The 22,875-nt window shown below is 35.8% G+C and overlaps 1 protein-coding gene across 4 annotated transcripts in view; it reads right to left on the bottom strand.

The window, feature by feature from the left end:
* The window catches only part of LOC119232758 (guanine nucleotide-binding protein G(q) subunit alpha), a 418,504-nt gene that overhangs the window by 177,825 nt on the left and 217,804 nt on the right, over positions 1-22,875 (bottom strand). For all 4 annotated transcript variants that reach the window (XM_054689835.1, XM_054689834.1, XM_054689836.1 and 1 more), the window contains one exon: positions 12,880-13,064. In XM_054689835.1, coding sequence (XP_054545810.1) covers positions 12,880-13,064 — 185 coding nt within the window. The remainder of the gene's footprint in view (positions 1-12,879; positions 13,065-22,875) is intronic.

A 22,875-nucleotide genomic window follows, 5' to 3' on the forward strand; every position in this document is an offset into this window, starting at 1 on the left:
TAAAACCTTCTGATTTTCTGTATTGCTATTATAATATCTATATTTACAAGTATAAAATCACTTCTCTAATTATTGTTGTTGTTATTGTTATAATAACCTGATTCAAATCAGAGCTGGCCTCCTATCTCAAGGCTGTTCAAGACCTGATGGATGAGATTCTCTGTGCCTGGTCTAAGGTTTCTGTGTGGTAATTAAGTTCCCTGGATGATTCCCAAGCCTTACCAATCTCTGAGAATCACTGCCTCAGGTATAAGGAAATCTTTCAGACCCTAGAGAAGAAAGGACAACAAAAACCAAAAAAAAATTTCTTCTAATACAAGTGGTGCAGTCTTACTATTTTACACCAGGTCATTGGGCATGGACCTGCTTATTCTCATGCTATTTTGTCATGGGTGGGGGGGTGGTGGGAGAGAGCCCAAACACAGTTCCCCACTACCACAAATTATGCATTCGAGGGTTCCCCACACTTGGGGAAATAGCAAGGGTCACCATACCAGCATCTTCTCTGCCAGGTAAGTATTCACCTACAGGATGATGATGTACTTTGAGAGATTTCAAACTGAAGGATCATTTAATAATAACCCTCTCACATTCAAGAAATTTCTGTACAAATGATCCACACACTACCACACTTGTCCATGCTAGAAGAACCAAGGCATACTATGATGAGATACTTCTGAGACTAAGTATAGTTTACTAATCAGGGAATAAACAGATATCTGACACAGAGTTTGCTGAAACCTACAGAAACACTTGATCTTCATTACAATTCAAGTTGTTAAAATAAAGTAACCAATGCAAGAGATAAATAAAGAGAGAAAGTAAATAAAGTAACCAATGCAAGAGATCATACCTGACAAATAATAAAAATCATTTTAAGATTAGGCACCCCTGTTTAATGATTTTAAAATGTCACAATTTCTGAACTGAATCTATGAGAAACTCTATGACCAAATAGTTTAATAATTTTATATATTAAAAAATACAAGCTAAAGTATCATTTTAGATTGGTGTTTACTGCACCAGTATCAGGCACTGTGCTAGGCATTGGGAACATAGCAGTGAACACAGCAGTCTAGCCTCCACTCCTTGTTCTAAGTAGCAGGAAAATATCAGGAGTGGCTACAGAGACATTCACTTATTCTCTGTTATTAGGAAATTAAATATGTGTGTCCTGGTACTAGCAGTTTTCATGGATTCAAGTGCATAAACTACTTTTGGGAACTTTTAAGCTCAACTCTGATTTTTAAAACCAGTTCCACAAACTTATAAAACCAGTAATTTGGGACACATACTTTTAAAACATTTCTTGCCTGTGAAATGAGATTACTAATACCTACCCCTCACACTTTTAAGATTATTAAATAAAATATCTGATGACATTTCATCAGTATTAGAGCACTTGGCAAAGGATTTCATGCTTTTCTCCTTACATGTCCCCTTTCCCTCACTAGACTGCCTGCCCCCTCTTACTTGGAAACACCCTGGAGTCAAGACAAGAAGATACTTGATTATCAGGGAAGAGTCAGGGCTCAAGCCCAGCAGTAACAAGCATCCATGCACCCCTTCTGGGTCTCCACTGTCACTCATATTTTAGAGCAGATGTCTTGAGTTCTAGTATAGACAAGACAACTGCTTCCTACAAACTCCTGATACACCTGGCAGTGGGAACCCAGGTTTGGTTCTTAGGCCTTAGCCTCTCCACAGTACCTCTGTAAGTCAGTAATTCTTCGTTACATATTCTGCACTTTATCCAAAGGCCCACACACTTCTCCTTACCCAATGCTTTCTGGGAAGAATTTGACATCAACCATTTATTTAGTGGACACTTACTACACTGGTGTCACGATCCTGAAAGTCTTAAATCTATACTCACACATGTTATACAAAGTGGATGCCATGATCATCTTCTCTTTCAGAAGAAGGCGGCATAACTTAGAAAGCCTAGTTAAATGTCTTTTGAGTTGAATGTCTTTTGACAGAAGTCCTACTCAAGTACAATTTCTGGCATCTTCTCTCCAAATGTTAGCCAACTAATGATTTCATATTGCCTCTGATAATGGAGAGTCAGTTATTTCAAAGATGACTCTACTTCAGGCAACTCTGACATCAGTTGGGAGTTTGTTAGGAAAACAGAATCTGGGATCTAGATGCACTGAAATACAATCTGCATTTTTAACAAGATCACCACCGGATTTGCACATACATTAAAATTTGAGAAAACTCTTCTGGAATATAAAGTCACCCAATCTCATATTCAGTTAGGATGACCCAAAGTTGGGCCATATGGCAATTTTTGTGCCAGTTAGAAAAAGGCATCCCATTTATATATATTGTTTAACAAAGAGAAAGTGTTGTTGCAAAAGGAAAAGGCAGCTAGCTCTTTTTTCAGGCCATGGACGATCCACATGGCTGGACATATCTACACAGGCCAACCACAAAGTATGATATGCCATTTTATGCCAGTATCACAGTCTCTGAAGTGACAGACCTCTGTATTGACAATGTACTTGGCCCTGGTAAGGCCAAAATTCCTAAAACTTCTGATAAAATTGCTAATGTTAAATATTCCATTATAATATGGAATAAGGTTCAAGGTTAACTGAAGGATAATTGAATAAAAAAGTATCTTAATATCAAACTTTAGTGAGTGTTTGGCTGCAATGTATTATAACCAAGTAGCTATATACTCCTATTCTTTTGCCAAGAGCACAGCCTGTTAACAGGCAGTAAACTGTCAAAAAAAGCTCAAGGTGAAGAATGTATAAAGAAAACAACCACAGACCAGAGACATTCTGTAGGGGAAGAGGAGGGAGAAGGACCAGGACAAGGGTGGGAAGAGCACAAGGAACTATGGTGATGGTGCATGGGAGAGGTGGTGGTGAGAATTTCACGGGGAAATCATACATTGTACAAAAATGAAGGATAATGTAATGAATTAAAGAATATATATATACAAATCCCATTAAAAAATGCTGAGAGAACATGGGCTAAAGTCTTTAAGGCAGGGAATTCTTGTTTTGTTTTTTTTTAATAAAAATTTTATTTAACCTTGAAAAAGAAAACGGCCCTCTAAATAGCTGAACTCCTACCACGGGTTCTCTCACAGTAGGTACTAGTCACTACTTTCCAGACATGCCTATGTCTACAAGAGACAGTATAGCCTCTTCTTTTTACCAGAGAATATTGTACATTAAAAAAACAAATAAACTACCAACCAATCTAATATTCTTGTCAATCTCAGAAGCAATATCAAGCTTCTTGATATGCGCTGATAATGACACTCCTCTCATTTTTCATTTTAAACAAATAATACAAGATTGTAAGAAAATTGTGTAATCATCCTACAAAGTCGTGGTGACAACTGAAAGATATCTTCTTAGCAAATTCACTTTTAGAAACATAAAATCAGATAACTGTGTTACTTCTCTAGTTTATAACACATCAGCCAAAATGGCAATCATAGCTTTAAATGAAGCACATTTTACCCCTTGAAAGGAAAACGTCATAACAAGACACCAAACTATCATTGCTTTTTAAAGTACATGTCCTAGTTGATATTTGCATTTGGTACTTGTACTTATGAAGATCATGAATATATTCACAATGCAGAATTTATATTGTACATTTAAAACACAATTACACAGTTGGAAATGAGTTAGAGGGAAACAATACAGCGAAGAGTATGTGTATGGTGTCTTGGAAACAACGTGATCTTTAATATACATACTTAAAGCAAAATTGATCCTTTATAAAATACTAAGCATGCCCGATGTAAAATGTCTACAACAGCAAAAAGTCCAAAATTGAAATTACTTCTTCACCAGGGAAAAAGAAAGAAGGAAACAGTGCAAGCATTTTTCATATCGTCACTATATCCCTTCTGACTTCACTAGGCACTCACTTTCCTTGATTCCAAGAAATACATTCTACCTCTCCAATTGAAAGTAGATGCATTGTTTTAAAATTAAAGGGGAAAATCATGCATTACTTGATTTAAAAGAACAAGAATTTAAGTGATGCCTTGCCAGGAGTTAACTAAAAACAGCCAAATGACCAGATTCACAACTTCTTATTAAAATGTGTTAAATTATACCACATGTATTTTATATGGTGCTTGTCAGTTTCTGGACATCGAAGTTCTGAGCATTTAGAGAGAGACTGTTTAAGCAGAGTTCTCTCACGTATTTGGACAAATGAGCAAGGTTCTTTAAAGTGCTCGGTATTGGTTCATGATGACTAGCACATACGAGGGACTGAGTAACTATCTGTTGAATGACTAAATGAAAAAATAATCAGCTCCACTTATAACATACGACATTCTCAACCCTTTCATAGACTTTTTAATTTAATTCTCACAACATGCTGTGATACAGGAATCATAATCACCACTATATTATAAATAAGGAAAGGGGAATTGACAGAGATTAATTTGCTCAGGGTCACACAGTGATGCTTATCAGAGAGTTAGGTCTCATACCAAGTGATGTCCGACTCCAACCACTGTGTTCTAACAAAGAACATCACACTAGGAAAGCCCATCAGAGGATAAACAAATGTTCATTTATTTGTTCATTCATTCAACAAATAGAGTAGACCGTGTGCCAAATACTGTACTTAGTTTAAATTTTTAAAGCCCCATTTCTGCCCTCGAGTGTGAATTTTCTTCCTTTTATACAATTTTAACCAATGTGGATTGGCTAAAGACAGACAGACTGATGAGTTACTTTCAGATGAGATGAATTGTAAAACAGACTGGGCTGGTAAGCCAAGGAAAGATTATCCGAAGACAGTCATTATATATGCACAATATGGAGAGAAAGCTGGTCTTTTCAACAATTTCATCCTCACATATTAAGTGTTCACAAGTCATTTCTAATGGGAGAGACAACAATCACACTTGAGTGCATGCATGTGTATGTATATGAAGATACATATGTCTACAGTTCTAAGTATAGCCACAATAGGGGTACATAATAACCCTACTCCACTGAAATGATTTGCTCCCCTATATTGAGACACAAATGAATAAAACATTTTAATAGGACAAAATACTTTAGTTAACAAAGGGCAAAATCAGCTTGTATTCTTTTGCAACTAACTATAGCTCTCACACTGAGCTGCTCTTGACGGTCTATTTCACAATAGCTGGAGAAGACAGAACAAAAAAACCCAAAAATCCAGAGAAGTCTGTTCAATTCTTCTAACACTCTGTGAATAGTGAAGACATGAACTAAAAAAGGATTCTGATGCCAAGTTAGTCAAATTTAGGCAGTACAGAGCAATGTGGGACAAAGAGGGATAAGGGGAAGGGGAACTTGGGAGAACCCCATTACACCACAGTCAACTCTCATGCTTGTTAAAGCAATTGTTAAAATGAGAAATAATATGACCCCATTAAGTAATAACAAGCTTCACAACCTTTTATAAATAAGGTACTTGGAAATAAAAATGTTATTAATGTAGGAAAAATAGTTCTTATACTGAGCCCTGCAGTCAATACAGGGTGAATAAGAAACTGAGGCCCCAAGGAAAGGGGAGGCATTTGAGTAAGAGAGAACAATTATAATACTTGGATTCAACCTTGGAAAACTGACAATTAAAGAAATATTCTTGCTTTAAAGGTACCCATGACAACAATGAATAAATTCGGCTCTTGTAAAATCCTGAAGAAAAAAACTAAAGCTGAATGATTTATGCTGCCCAATATTAAATGCACTGCAAATTTTATTAATAGTGTTATATAATGAATCAAAATAAAGTTCAGAAATAAATTCATACACATAGATTCAACTGACTTGTAACAAAGGTGACAGACACTGCAGTGCACTAGACAAAGAAAGCCTTGTCAATAGTGTTAATTTGATAAACCTATGAAAAAAACCTTACCTACAACTTCACATTGAAATCTATAATCCATCTGAAGATGATTTCAGATTAGAATGTAAAAATTAAAAAAAAAAAGAATTTAAAAGAAAAAACTACAGATTACCTACCTTAGTCTTAGATGCAGCAAAATTACTTTAAAGCAATACAATATAACACAAATCTAAGGGAAGCGGGGAACATTAGATTATAGTACAATGAAGAATTTCCTTTCACCAAGAACATAAAATAAAAAGCAAACCACAGAATGGAAAAGATATTGGTAACTATTTTACTCAAAGTATATCCTCAATATATAAAGAACTATAAAACAGTAAGAAATCAGACAACTAAATAGAAAAATAGATAAAAGATGTTGTATAAAACATAATCAAATGGTCAATTAAACAGGGAAGCTAGTTATCAAAAATTGCAAATTTAAACAACAATCTGATACTACTACCCAGCCACCAGAAGAAATAAATTAAAAAGACTAATAATACCATACTTGTCAAGGATATGAAGCAACTAGTACTCTCATAGACAGCTAGTGTGAGTATGAATTAGAACAATCATTCTGAAGAAATTGTAGGTAGTAACTATATATTGAAATTGAGCAGCTGTCTACCTCTGACTCAGTAATTCCAAATCCTACCTGATCCTGAAGAAATGGATGCTTATGTTCACTAAAGACAGGGACATAAATACTGGCACTGTATGTAATAGCCAGAAACACCCAAATTTATAATAAAATAGATTGCACATCAATATATTCACAAAAGACAATTAATGCAATTATCCTATCTAATACAATAGTCAGATGTACATTACTAAGATTAAACTGAAGTAAAGATTCAATTCCTAAGTCATATTGGCCTAAGTCATTTTATGTGCTCACTGGCACATGCTGCTACTGACTACCATATTGTACATTACAGACATAAAACATCTTCATAAAGTTCTATGGAGCATTGCCATTATTCAGTAGTAAGAATAATGGATTATAAGTAACAACATGAGTGAATTTCTCAATGAAATATTGAGCATAATAAACCAGATACAAAGGAGTATTGTACTCTATGTTTCTATTCATACAAAGTTCAAAAACTAACAGAACTAATCCATGTCATTAAAAATCAGGATGGTGGTCACCCTTGGGGAGTTGGGAGCACTGACCAGAAGGGAGCATGAGGAGGCTTCTGAGCTTCTAGGCATGTTGATCCAGGTCAACAGATGTAGAAGCAAATGTGTTCATGATGAAAAAATACACGGGATTCGATACTGATGATGCACTTCTTGTATATAAAAATTACCAAAAAGAAGAGGAAGAAAAAAATCAGCTACATATCATTGCTAAAGTCTTTGTTTTGGATCCTCCTCTGAAGAAACTGAATCAAGATATTCATCCTGGATAAATGGTATGTCAAGCTTTGGGATTAAAGAATAATTTTAGCCAAGAAAAGGAGACTAAAAACATTTCATATTCATCTTCTATTTTTACATGGCTGTTTTAATTATACAATGAAAAAAAAAGAACTGCAACGGAACAAGGATAGAGTGTAGAGAAGAAAATTTGGCTAGGAAGTACCTGTAAAATACTAAAAGAGAAAAAGAAATATGCAAAGGGTCTTAGAAAGTGGGTATTAATACTAGAGAATCAGTGATGACTAAACTCCCAGCCAGAGTCCTGGAGAAAAAGGAGAAAGTGGCAAACCAAGCTCAGGTCAAGTTCATCATGAAAATTCTCTAGATTTCTTTAGATTATTTATTAGGAAGAAAACTTAAAAGAAGCAAAAGTTTTCCGATGAAAAAGTACAAAAGTTGTATTTGAAACTAACAAAGTATCACCAACAATACCCACAAAACCTGCATTTGATTTTGAATACAATTTTTAAAAAACCTACATAGATACGAATAGTATAATAAATTAAGAGGTTTGAATGCAAAGAAAGAAAAATCTCCTTTGGACTATAGACCACTTTCAAAAGGATGTTGGTTATTGTCTTTTTTTGAAATCTTCATAAATGATCTAGAATGGATAAAGTTTTAAAAAGCTACAAAGCCTTGAATTCTAACAAAATAACAACAGCTTCATCTCTGTTAGAATTTTGAATCAGAGAATCAGCATGAGAAAAAATAATGTTGGAAAGGATTTCAGGGGTTGTCTCGTATCTCCCTAGTCTTATTTCAGCAAAATTGTGTAATGTTAAAAATACATTCTGTTTTTGAACACATCTAGATAAGGTGATTTTTCTACATCTTTTGGGATCCCATTTCAATAACTGTCATTCTGAGGAAAGTTTTCTTCGGACACCTCCTAAATCTTATCTTGCTGTTTAAGTTACTTTTTATTCTTTTTTTAATTTTTTTAAGATTTTTTTTTTATTTATTTATACAAGAACTGGGGTACTGTCAGAGGCGCAGGAGGGTGAGAGAATTCACCAGAAACAGAGCAGAGAGTAGAACAGGCAGACAGGAGAGGTTGCTTGCCATGTAGGTTTCTCCCTGGCCAGCTGGGAATCGAACCCACAAGCAGACGCAGCAGACAGCTTCACAGCGCAGTGTTTAACCCATTGTGCCAACAGGGAGGCCACTTGTTTTATTCTTAATAAAAGTTAAAAAATCAGTAGTCATTCTCTCCATGACAATTCATCTTATAATAATCTCCAAATGCTTTTTAATCATTTGCAAGATATATTCACATACATTATCTATTTAACTCTTGAAACAATCCTATTATTATTTGTCCCACTTATAAATTCAGTCTTAGAAAGCAAAGAAATTTAGGCTCAGGGAGGAAATATGACAGTTTCAAGGTTACTCAGCAAAATGGTACTTGGGGTCAAACTCAAGACATATACCTTCCTACATAACTGCTACCTGTCACTAACCCCTCTGCCTCCACTAGGCCCCACCCTAGCTGAATAGAAGATAAGAAATTATATTTTAGGACAGACTTAGCTAAGCAAAACTGGAGGCATCACTTCTATAGAGAACCCATGTGTCACTTTATCTTCTAAATTGATGGTGTGGTTTTGCAGTGGACAACTGTGATTTGTGCCAACATCATGTTCCCTCTTCTATTAACTGTATGCACATTTCCCTCAGGGACTGTCAATCACATTGCCCAGCAATCAAATTAACCTGTCCAAAGACTTAACACAGTTTCTGGCTAGACGAATCAGGAGAGTTTTTCCAGGAATCTGATCATGTGTAGAGTAGCAGAAGGTTGAAAGCTGCCAGAGTTCATCCTTCTCATCCTTCTCACAGTTCATCCTTCTAAACCTGCCCTGCTTTGTAAGAGCTAGTCTGCAGCTTCTCCTCAATTCTCAAACTGACCTCACATTTCCATAAATTCTTTTTTCCACTTAAGTTAACCAATGTTAGCTTTTAATGCAAGTAGAGCACTTTGACAAAACCCTTCAGAATAACAGAAAAACATACTGATTAAGTTCTGCCTGTGTTATATGCCTACTATACACATATTAAAGAGAAATATTAATGAAAAATATTAAAACGAAATAGATCCCAGCATTTTATAGACAGAGAATTCCCTCATACTAAAAAAAAAATAGCACAGTAATTTCTTGTTCAACTGATCAAAGGTGGGAATAAATTGGAGCCAGAAATCATAGCTACATTTTTCTTTTGAAAATGGCTTCTATGATACTAGATTTCTCAGGAAACACAAGGTATTTTGCCTATAACAAGACCTTTTCATTAAGAGCTGCTTTCAGTGAAAGGTAAAGAATAAGCAAAAGAAAACATCTTTATAAGTATGAAACCATGAAATAATAGCGATAAAAATTCTGTCCCGAAGAAAGCAGGAATGATAGCATAATCTGAGTCAAATGCCCTGGACCAAGCGGAGCCTTAAGTATATTTTTTTAATTGATTAGCAAAAATATTTAACCTCTTTCAATGTCAGCTCTCAACAGTTGCACTTAAGGAAATGGCAGAGTAATATTTAATAACAAAGCCTAGCTCACAGTATATTCAGAAGCCTCCATGTGTTCTCTCTTAGGCTGCATCCAAGCAGCTCACCTATAAACAGTACTTGTTTGGCAAAGAAAGTCCAAGAACAGGATAGCGGATACACATTCAGAAAAAGAGTTAATCTTTATTCTGGTAAAAGCTTTCAATTTTTTACTAGCTATATATGTAATCTGTGATCACTGAATAAGATCTACAAAAAGAGATGCAATATTGAACCACATCGGGGCAAAGACAGTGGCCGGGGATGGCACTCAATTCAACATAGTAGTATGATGCAGGAGCAAAAGAAATTCAAATACTCTGGTGTGGCATTCTCTTAGCTAGAGCCAATTTCACAGTAAGCAAAACTGAACAATTCCTCCTGGAGAACAGGAGACTTACAGTTGTTTAAGCTTATAAATGATTTTACATATTCATAAATCAAGTATTTTTTTTAGGTACCTACTAAGAACAAAATTAGGTGCCAGGAAGAATGAGGACTACCAAGATGGAATTAACACATGATATATATTCAAGGATTTTAGAGTCTTGTCAGGAAAATAAAATGCATACTCAAATCATCATAATTAACACAAGCTAGACAATTACAGATATTCTACTATGGATTTTTCTAAGAGAGGGTAGGATTACTTAAATACTATGGTAGGGAATAGAGAAGAACTCTAGGACAAAAGAGAAGTTGGGTCAAAAAGGAACAAGATGACATTATTTCCTTAAAAGCATTAACAAGGACAAAGAGTGGGTCAAGCTCATGACTTTAATGAAGGGGTGATACTTTAGGTATATAGGGAAGAAATAGAATTTTCATAGGGGGGAATTGTTTACATTATGAATTAGAGGGGAATTAAGAGGGCAGACACACTAATGTCACTGTATTAGGTAGTACATTAAGTAACCAAAAGATGAGAGATTACAAGATTATGATGATACTGAAAAAACATTACCTTTTCATGACGCTGGTTTTTAACTGAAAGGTATTGTTATGACAAAGTCTGCTTAAGAAGTCTTGATGCAAAACTTCAGTACACACACTGTTAAATATACTTCAATGTGTTATATGAATAAGGCAAAAATTCCTTTTGACCTTCTCTGTCCACATGACTGTATGATACAAATTCTTACTGTGAAAATCTAACCTCAAGGCAAGATCCTGAAGGATTCTTCAGGAGCATCAAAGAAAAATGATTTTTTAAAAGCTACGATTTAGGAATATTATGTTGTGCTATAATTTGTAATCTGGGAATATTAGGTGTATATTTTGCCTACACACACACATTCTTCAATCACACCACACCGACGATAACTCAGCCAGAATTCACCAAATCATCGTATTATCAATCAACTGCAGAATGGAAAAGTCACTGGTACCAAAAAAAAAAAAAAAAAAAAATTCCCTCAACATCATTAGTCTCCCAACTGCAACAAAACAAACATGCCACTTACTTCAGAAACTAATTACACTGAAATTTCTTAAGGGAGGGGGGGCTAGGGGGAAAACTGTGATCCTTATAAATTCAGACTGCTCTGACATCTAAACAACCTCATCTGATTCAGGTAAGGTAGTCCAGGCTCAAAAACCTGCTGAGATTTTTTTTTTCCTTTTTTCCACAGTTTAGAGTAGGATTATTTGTGGACATTCTCTTCTTGCAGAGAGATTCTCTTGCTGCTACAGAAAAACTAAGTGTGAGAGCACCAATTAGATAAGAAACAGCCAGTTAATTTCAAAGAAAAAAAAGTATCTGGTTTTAAGAGTTATTATATTTAGAAGCTTCTAGATGGTAACAGAAGTGAAGGTATATAGTGCTTTATTTTAGCTAAGATTAATTTTTGTGAGTTAAATCTCAGCTTATGAGTCACACTGAACATACCCGTTTCTTGTTATTACCTATTGATCCTGGTATAGAAATATCCCTGAGCAGATTAGCAAGAGCACTGAGAGAACAAAAGTTCTGATTGAAGGTTCTAAAATAATTGCAGGTGCAAATGTAGTGTTCTGTTAACAAAAGGTATCGTTTTACCAGTTACTCTAACATCAGCATCTATGGACAAAAACCACTGCATTCATCAGTGGTTGTGCGTACTAATGAATAAGAAGGGAAAAAAGCAAAATATAAATTTGTACCAAATTCCAAATAATTCCCCTTCTCTCAGATGGGCTCTTCAGCAAAAACGTCACTACATCATTCTCTGGTGCAATCCAGTCCTTGCCCATGAGGTTCCTTCAGGACAAATGCAGCACAAACTCAAGAGTGCAGCCGCCTCTGATGTACCAACCTTATTTGATAACATGCATCTAATGATATAATGTTTGGAAGATGAATAATTACAGCATTTGTTTTCACCCCTGGTTTTCTATTTCAACTAAGAGATAATACTATTGATTTTTGGTAACTTTGCTTGTTTTTTAAAAAACTGGAAAGAGATTTTTTTCCTAATCCTTCTCAAGTGATTTTAGAAGTTTCTATTACTTTAGCACAATTGCAGGGAAACATGTTTGAAAGGTTATTGGAAATGACAGATGGGCCTATTTTGAAATAAAATTAAGCCTATGATACTACTAAAAGGAAGTCACGAAATCCAAAATTAAACTGGACAGAATGGTCTGGAGCTGTTTTCGTTCTTTTTACAAGGAAGCACAGAGACTGGGAGGTTGATCAAGGCCACTGCCATTTCTCAGAATTCCCTCACTTTGGTCAATTTATCTTAAACTTACAAACTCTCTTCCTAATGTAATCAGTACACCTAAATTTTATAAATTTGTATATTTACTGGCAAACATATTCAATACAAATGTCTTCCACTGGTATCACTAAGAACACAGCCCCAATTTTTTTAATAGATGTGACTTTAAATATTTAAGGAAAAAAAATCCATAAATAACTTATACAACCATTAAAAATTCCACTTAGGATGAGATGAAAAATGTACATTTCAAAGGCCCACTGTGCATGCCACACACAGGAAGACATCTGTACTGGGGGTGCTTTGCCAGAGGTTCCCATAAGGAGCCACACTTACCTTATTGTGCTCATACTTGTAGGGGATCTTGAGTGTGTCCATGGCTCTGATCATAGCCTGCATGGCTGTGAAGATGTTCTGATAGACCAACTTGGTGAAGCCTCTTTTGTCTTCATCAGAGTATCCCGACCCATGAATGATTCTCATCTGTTTGATAAATGTACTCTTGCCACTCTCTCCCGTCCCTGAAGATGGAAAACAGAAATATATCAGACGATGACACCTTCTTATAGTCTCACAGACAATTAAGCTACAAATGGTGGCATGGATTTGACAGTCCCAAGGAGACAGCTGAGGAACATCATCAGACGATGACACCTTCTTATAGTCTCACAGACAATTAAGCTACAAATGGTGGCATGGATTTGACAGTCCCAAGGAGACAGCTGAGGAACATCCCAGGAGGGCAGAGATGGAAACACCAACCATAGTGAACACCCAGCAAAAGCAGAGCAATGGAAGTACATTTCAGTCACAGAACTTAAAAACATGGTCACATCCTTGAAGTCACTCAACATGAAATTTTGATAGTGATTAATAACCATGTATCTTATAAGAAACACAATGAAAACAGTATCTCTTAACAGAGTAAACACCTGATAGAGCTCTTTGCTGGAGAATAAATGAAACACTTCTAGGAGGCAGGGTTGTTTGGTCAAGATTTAGATGTGGAAATTATACTACACAAATGCCATTCAGAAGATAAGAGAAAAATGACTAAAATTTTCTAAACAATGTTCTATTATTTTAAAATGAGGTATAAGGGATAAATAGTACGCAGGTAAGAATCAGGATTTTCTTGGCTAGCAAGAATCCACTTTTTTTACATCAAGGGAGTTGGGCTGGCTGAATTAGTCTAAGGAACTACAGAATGCAGAAAAACCACAAAGACTCCCCTTCCATCTGCCCATTCTTGACAAATAAAGTGATAGAGGAACTTACTGTGACTATACAATTTTTTGATGTCTCACTTTTCCTTTCTTCACTATTCCTTTTCTGTTACATAAACCTGAAAGTAATCCCTAACAGTCACAAGTACCCACAGAAAGAAGGAAAGATAAGACAGTCCACTGAATGACAACATTTCTTCTAACACAAATCTAAAACTACAAATCTAAGAACTCCATATTTCTAAATGGAAGTGCTTTTCCCTATGTCACTTCAGTTCTGAATAGTTCTTTCAATTTTCCTTGAGATTTTAAAAATAGTAAATTTCTGTCTCTCCCTAGCAACGTAAGGAAAAACCCAAAAGCGTTTATTTTGACAATAAATAGGAAGGAATGTAATAATAACACAGAAGACTTTATCACCATTGTCCTTACTGCCATTTTCTATTGCCAAGGCATTTTTTTTTTTAAGGCAGAAAAGAATTAGGAACTAGAAATACAACATCTGCACTAATTTCATTTTATTTTTCCGGTGGTTGGATTTCATTACTATCTTTATAAACAACCACCAAAAAATTCAAATAAGTATTACAGATTTCATAGAAGCACTCTTAAGTGACTGCAGATGTCCTGGCAAACACAGAACACTCAGTTACAATGTGACAATTTCTAGCCCTACAGGACTGCAGTTGCCTATGCCTAGATCATTTTTATTTGATTTTTAATAAAATTATCCAGAGTGCCTTGAAATATAAAATTACCACTGCAATGTAAATATTACTGACCCATTTTAACAAGGTTAATCCAGTTTAGAATGAATATTATAAAATCTCAACCATATTGGAAAAACACAAAAAGTACCCAAAAGGTATCATCTCTTACAGAAATAAAGCTACAAAATTGTTTATCAATTAACAATTTATAGAAAGACAGTACTATCTTTACTCTCCCAAGCAACTTGAAGTACACAGGGGAAAATTCCAGACTTCTTTGTTATCTACCCCAGAGCCAACAGCTTGCTCTTAAGGATCCAACTATAGATATAATCATCAAATCAGAATCTCTGTGCTTTTTTCACAATAAAAACAAGAAGAAATCATCATGTGTGAGTTTAATGGTATAGAAGGTGAAAGAATCAGGCAATAAGACTCCCTTCTCTTTGCTAGCAGAGAAGCTTTGGCACATTTAGCTCCCCACCCCCCAAAAAAAAATTAAAAGAAAAAGTAACAAAACACACACTACATTGGCTTGAGGCTCATGTAAGTCACATTAAGCTAGAGCAGTTGATATCTGGTTCTTCTCTGGATCCAGTCACTAAGCCATGGGCATCTTAGGAAGACCTCAAACAGAGGCACATTATAGTATGATGAATGACTAAGGAGAAATGAGAAGCTTTAACAAGAGAGAGAGAATCCAAAAATCAAGTCTAAAATAGGAAATTTTCCTGTTTCTGTAGCCATACCCAAGGATCCTTTCTCTTCATTTCTTTATTTTGCTTGGTACTCCAGGAAGCTGACCAGCAAGGATTTCATATCAACACCTCTCCATTACTAGGTCTTTTTCAGGAAAAGACCAATGAGCAGGAGAATGAGAAAGGGGCATTTATTCCCTGCCAGCTCCCTCCCTCCAACAATGTCCTGTTCAAAAAGCCATAGCTCCTGCACCACGGGCCTCTCCATACAGCCACTCTTTCTGGTGTCTGATGATGTCTGGTGCTCCTCCACCCTAGTTAGTAGCCCCGGGATACTGCGCTGGCCCTTACTGGCCTTACCTATACCCCAAAGGGTCCCTTTATAGAACTCTCTTCAGTCACCCAGTTGGAGTTTGCCATATATTTCAGCCAAGAAATTTAGTAAAACAAAGGATAGGCAAGGCAAGAAAATAGCGGGTACCTCTCTTCTTCCTCTGCCTGCTCTCTGTAAGTCTTATGAATAAGGTGCTCTCTAGTTTATAAAGTACTTTATAGTCACTAATTTGCTCTCAGAACACTCTTCTGAAGACCAATATTGATAAAGAAGTAACAGCGCAAATAGAAGCCAGAACTCCTGACTGTCCTCCAAAGCACTAACAAATACAGCCCTTGTTCCCCAGAGTTTACACATGTGCAGCTAACACACATACACACTTCAAGACCCACATCTCAGTGGGACTGCCCCTTCAGTCTGCCCCTTCTCTTACAAAGGAACACCAAAGAACGTATATTCAGTCCTATTCACTTGGCCTTTATAAACATTTTGCAATACACATCACTTTAATCTGTCAAAAATCAGCAAGAAAAATTTCTTTTTCCTCATTTCACACAAAAGGCCAGACAGAGGTGAGACACCCGGGCTCAGGCGACAGGGCTAGTAATGAACACACAGCACAAGGGCTTAAGGCCAGTATTCAGCTGTCCAGTTCAAGCCTGACATCACACCCACAGCTCAGGATATTTAACTTGTGCCCACAGTCTAAAAATGCCTCACACTGGCTTTGAGGACACCCAAATTTTGTCCATTTAAACTAATTTTCAACTTCTGACAACTACTTCAATTAATGGCGGTTAATTTTTAATGTTAGTGTTGTTTTCCAAATGCCTGATTAAAATTAACCTGTTGTAAGGCCATTCATGAATTAATGTACTCACTTTGGTATCATTATGTAAATTTAGCAAATTCAAAGTGTAGGTTTCATTAAAGAGAAGAGCTGTGCCATGAAATGGATTGATAAAAACAATCAATTAAAAATACTGCTCTGTACTAATGTTAGATTTGGCCAAAAGAAAGTATATGGACTAAAACATCAATCTATCAAAACATTCAATTTCTTAATTCAAAAAAAAAAAGAATTCTATCGTGGAGATATAAGAACTATTCTAACAAATGCATAAGCCAAATTTCATGCTCTTCTCCTGTTTGAATAGACTTACACAATATTCTCAGGGTTTGAATATGAACAATCTACTCATGATTGATAGGGAAAAAATATTAGGTAAAAAAAACAGAAGTAGTCATTCCCAAATTATATAAAACTATTCTTTTTCCTAAGGTCACACAAAAAAATATAAGAACTTCACAATTCTCTATCTCTGAATGAATGAAAGCAGACTTTTCTAATACTAGATCACTTTGTGAATCCAGTCGTGACTAAGCTCTTTCATAAAACAGGGGTAAATAACTCGACCTAGCTAAAAAAACACAAGTTTGCTGTTTCAACACCATTTGATAAAACAAAATCTAGCATTGAATGATGAGAAACTGAAAGTTGTTTCTCTAATATCAGGTAAAGGACAGGATGTCCACTCTCATCTCTACTATTCAACATAGTACAGAAGTACTGAATAGAGCAATTAGGCTGTAAAAATATATAAAAGAAATCCAAATTGGGAAAGAAAAAAATAAAATTATCACTATTTGCAGATGACATAACAAAATACAGAGAAAACCATAACACTGCACTAAAAAATCTAGAATAAATCAGTACAGTGAAGTGGCAGGCTATATAAAAATCTGTTGTATATCTACATGCAAACAATAAACTCAAAAAAATTTGTAAAAATCCCATTTACAATCATATCAAAAAGAATTAAAAATCTAGGATTAACTTAACAAAGTAGACAAAACATCCACACAACAAAAACTGTAAGACTTATAAAAAAAAAAAAATCTAGCATTGAAACCTTACATAAAATGTCCTGCGTTCTTTCTATTGCAATTTAAATATATCACGAATAAAACACGTAATGCATCAACACATGCAAGGGTGTGAGTCCCACAAAACTATTTTTCTCCTTCAATGGTCTCTATAAATATGGCTGAAAAATTTTTCCCAGAAAAGTTATTTGTACCTTTAGGCAAGTACTCTGCCTTTTCTTATCCCAGCTCATCAAACAACAAGAACCGAGACTGTTTAAGAATCATGCTATTTAAAAGGCCACTTTATCTGGCATGCATAATTGGCTTTGAAGGATAATTTTTTTTTCATCTCTACCCACTGCATCAGGACAAAGCACAGAGAATAATCCCAAGTTCCTTTCAGATGTTCTTCCATCAGAACAAATGTCAAGTATGAATTTAACATCCTACTGTGGGCCGTATCACTTTGTAAACTATCAGAATAGATAATAGGACAACACACACACACACACGCACTCTGATGCCTCCATTTTGACTTTGTCAAGATCTTTTCAACACGAGGCTCTCCATCCACATAAAGCCTCTGCCACAAATCCTTATTTAGTCTATATAGTCTACACATACTAAGCATCTCTTCATTTACAGATTATTCTGCAGGTTTATATGATATAATCTGTAAACAGTTCTTTCTGTTAGTCTCTAAAGGCAGGTCAGTTTTTCTTATCCCACAATCTACCTGAAATGATAGTTTTAAAATACAGTAATAGGGCCTCCCCGGTGGCGCAGCGGTTGAGCGCTGGGTTGCGAAGCTGCCCACGGCCTCTGCGGCTCCGATTCGATCCCCGGCTGCTCCTGGCCACCGGAGGAGGGTCCCACAGGGCGCGCAGACCTCCCCTGCCACCCGCTGCTCCCCTCAGCAGTGTACTTCGGTCCTTCTGCCTGCTCTGCTCCCCACTCTGGCTCTGGTGAATTCTCTCACCCTCCCATGCTTCTGACTATACCCAGTGCTTGTATAAATAAATAAATAAATCTTAAAAAAAAAGACTGATGAAGTATAAATGATGAAGTGAAAAAAAAATAAAATCCAGTAATATATTAGCTTCTTAATGGCAATGAATTATCTACCATTCATTGTTGAAAGCAATCATGGATTCACAGATTCCTTCTCTCGCACCTAAGTTAGCTTCTTGGATCACACTTTCATCAAGAGTTCAAAGTACAATTCACATATGCATACATATTACTCACTGCCCTAAAAATGTCAGTGACTACTCTTACTTCCCTGAGGGAGACTGGTATCTCCAATTTCCATACAAGGGCCTTAGAAAACAATCACTGAACACTGGATTGCAAGAATTTCAAAGGTCTTCATGATTTATTCCTTTTATCCTGAAATGGATGCAGAAAATTACCTTCTCAGGGTCTCTTACAGACTGAGGGAGACCCACACTGCTGCCACTTTTTTTTAGGTTCCCAGGAAAATAGAAATGCCAGAGCAGAGTTATAAAAGCTGTGGAATTTAAAGTTGTACAATGAATATATTCGTTTCATCCTGCCAGTGCCTTTTATGACTGTATTTGGAGATATTGTCAGACCATCAGAAAGCTACATCTGAGGCCTTTAATTAATGTGAAGACTCGGGCCAAATCCCCTTGCCCTTCCTGCTTGATTGGCTAGCACCCAGATGAAGAACAGCTAAGAACAAGCAAAAGTCTCACTGAACTGAATTATAATTCAAGTAACTACTTAAGGTCCACTGGTTTAGGCTGAGATTCTGAAATATGGAAAGTCAGCCACCAAAGCTGAAATTGGGCTACTTCCACATAAACTTGAATAAAGTAGAACCAGAAATTTCAAGGAGGAATTTTCTAGTCACAAGCACATCATTAACCCACACCTGCAAAGAATTAATTTCACGGAGATAAAAGTGACTTTAATAACACTGATTGAAAACACAATCCATGTGTTGTCCACATTCTGGGCAATATACTTTCAAATACATGTATTCTGTCTTCTCTATATTTTCCACCACTTAAATGTGAAACTGCACTTGGAAATGAGCAGCTCTGATACCAAACTCAACATATCTACTTCTCCTTATAAGGTTTTTAAGAGCAAAGGATGGGAATACTTAACCCTTTATCTCAAGTCTCCAGTAGGGATGCAGGAGATACTAGATGTTTTTTGAAATGTAGCATACAGAAATAACTGAATTTAGTATCACCAACTATGAGTAGAGACTGAATAGACAGAAAAGTTAGTAGTAACCAGGCTTATTAATAACTTACCCAGTTGTTTATAAAGCAGGCAGACAAAATACCTGAAATGCAATTCATTGACAATGCCTGGAATATCATTGAGCCCTAGGCTTTTCAAAGTGGTAAACTCCTTAGGTAGATACCTGATAATGTTTCCAAAAGACACTCAAACACTAGAGCATTTTTTTTTCTTGAAATGTCCATTTTACCATGGAGTATTCAGAGTAACACCTATGTATTGAAAATTACAATCAGCTGGTTGCACAATCTTCTAAATATAGAAAAATGCAAGCATTAAAATGCATACTTTTAAATGGGTCAGTTTTATAATTTGTGAACTATATCTTAATTTTTAAAAACATTAGTGTAGCTTGGAGAACAGCTGTCTACATGAATTTCCATGATCAAACTTTAAGAAGTCACTTTCAGTCAACCTCCCCAATCTCCCCAATCCCTTCCACATCCAAGAGGACATGCTGACCTTATTCTGGCTCTGGGCATGTTCAGAGAAAAAGCTGAGATGTCTTGAACACACATTTAAATAGGGTAAAAAGTGGCTCATTTAGGAGTTCTGCTGTTATCAACTAGAAAGCAAGAAAATGGACTACAGTTACCCCCAACTCATGTCTGTCCAGGGCTCCTCCTCTTATGTCGTCATAAACTTTCTATAACATTTTTCCAACTTATGAAAGTCACAAATATCTGTTACAGGAAATTCAGAAAAATAGAAGAGTATTCAAAATTGTTAAAATTTTAACATTTTGGTCTATTTCCTTCCAGTTTCCTTTTCGAGGCAAAGGCCTATTACCCTTATTCTATTCTAAATAAAACTGAAATAATACTGTATCACTATTTTTTCACTTAACATATTGTGGCAATTATTCCACAATGCCAATTATTTTTCAGAAAATAGTTAACAATGACTGAAAGGCCACCATAAGGATGTGTGATGATTTAACAATTCCCCTGTCATAACACATTTTAAGAATTTCTATTTTTTTCTCCTTTATAAATAAAGTTGTGATAAACATCCCTGAAGAAAAATCTTTGCCTGAATCTCTACCTCCTCAGAACATCATAGAAATGTTATTAGGTGAAAGCAGTATAAATGAGATTTTTAGGAATATATCATGAAGTTATACAAGTTGCCACACCCACCAGACACTTCTTTTCCCCATTTTTTTTAATCCACACTAAAATTACTTAAGACCTACAATTTGAGATACAAAGTCCTTATTTTAAATTTGTTTATTATTTATGATATAAGTATGATACACTTCACATTTACTAATGAACTAGTTTATCATTTGAATTTCTTCTATAAACTTGTCTATTTTTTAATTAAGGACTGACTTTTTCTTGATCATTCCTGAGTTTTAAAAACTAAATGAATTGTTGACTACAAATATTTCCCTAACTCATCATTTTTATTTGTTGGCAAACTGGTATATAAACTTAAAAACTGGATTTAATTATTTCGTCTGTTTTCCTTCATGATTTCTTTAACCAGTTTATGTACTTCAAAAGTCCCCAAAACACAAATTTTATTATAGCTTTTATGGTTTTATGTTTTTCACTTAACCTACACATTATGGTGGTATTTGGTAAATTTGTAGTAATTTGAAAACTTCCCCAAATCATTCTATTCTTTAATGTCATGTTGTCACAAGAGTATTTCTAAACACAACAATGTTTGATCCAAATGTGTGGGTTTTTTCATGTCCCTAATGTGCTCCCATGGAGATCAATAACATAGACAAGCATGCTGAGCCTACTCAAGCATCTCACTGACACATTCCTTCTGTTCCTTTACACACACACACACACACACACACACACACACACACACACACACACACCCTTCCCTACACAAATAACAGATAAGCCTTTCCCTCCTTGAGAAGAGTTTCTAGGGGACTCCCTGGTGGCACAGTGGTTAAAGACAGTATTATCAAGCTACCACCAGCCACCGCAGCACAAGTTCCATCCCCGGCCACCCAGGGAGGTGACCCACATGGCGCAGCAGACCTCTGCTGTCTCGCCCGCTGCTCCCCTCAGCAGTGTATTTCAGTAGATCTGCCTGTTCTGCTCCCCACTCTGACTCTGGTGAATCCTCTCATTGACCCCCACCATGCACCTCTGGTCTACACCCTAGCTCTTGTATGCATAAATAAATAAATCTTTAAAAAGAGAGAGAGAATAGTTTCTGGTTCACTGCACATTTATTGAAAGGCCTTTCAAGAATATTAGAGAGAGCCTGCCAGGATGTTCACCATCTCAATCTTTCTCCCACTTTATAAGTCTATTTTCACCCACACGACCAATTCTGCATACACATCCTGACATTTTCTCTTTGTAACTCTGTGACCATGGGTAATTTGACCTCTCAACAGTTTGCCTCATCTGTAAACACCATTCCCTAATTTCTAGTTCTCTGTAAGTTTTCAGTAAATTAATATAAGTAAAGAACAATGTCTGGTACATAATACTCAGTAAATGCTGGTTGTAATTTACACTGCAAAATTAAAGGTGAAAATGACAACAGTCTGAGACAAGTAGGTGGGAGAGATACAGTTAAGAGAAATATTTTTTAAGAGAAATATTTTAATGCAATATTAAAAAATCAAATTTAATGCAAAAAATCCATGATGAACAAAGTGAAACAATGTTAAATAAAGGATCACAACAGTTATGCTGTGCTGTATTTGCATTAGAAACTGCAAAATTGTGTATCCACAGCAAGAACCTTAGTCAACTCACCCTGCTCTCAACCCTGATTCTAGTTCTCCACCCCCCAAAATAACTGAGAAAATCATCTCCCATATCTCAATATTTATAAATATTATAAACTGGAGACTTTCAGAATGAATGATGTACTGGTAATTTTATTGGATGTAGAGTACTTGCCAGATATTCTTCTAGGTATCAAAGACATAAAATCTTTGCTTTCACAAAGATAACAAACAAGTCTGAAAGGCAGGTTACAGACAAGTGGATAAATAATAAAAAATTATATGGAGATGGCTGCTATGTATTAAAGAATTAAAGGTTAATGAAACAGTGATCTAGTGATTAATTTAGGAGGCTGAGAAAAGTCTTTCCAAGAAGGTGCATTAAACTGATTTCTGAAGATTTAAGACTCACAGAACATTAGAAGGAAATAGCATTCTAGACAGTGGACCAGCCAGTGTAGAGGTCAAGGTGGGAACAAGTTTGGCTGGCATGTTGGAGATAGAG

Source organism: Talpa occidentalis, unplaced genomic scaffold (assembly GCF_014898055.3).
Source record: "Talpa occidentalis isolate TD23 unplaced genomic scaffold, MPIMG_talOcc4v2.1 talOcc4.7, whole genome shotgun sequence".
Taxonomy (NCBI): Eukaryota; Metazoa; Chordata; class Mammalia; order Eulipotyphla; family Talpidae; genus Talpa; species Talpa occidentalis.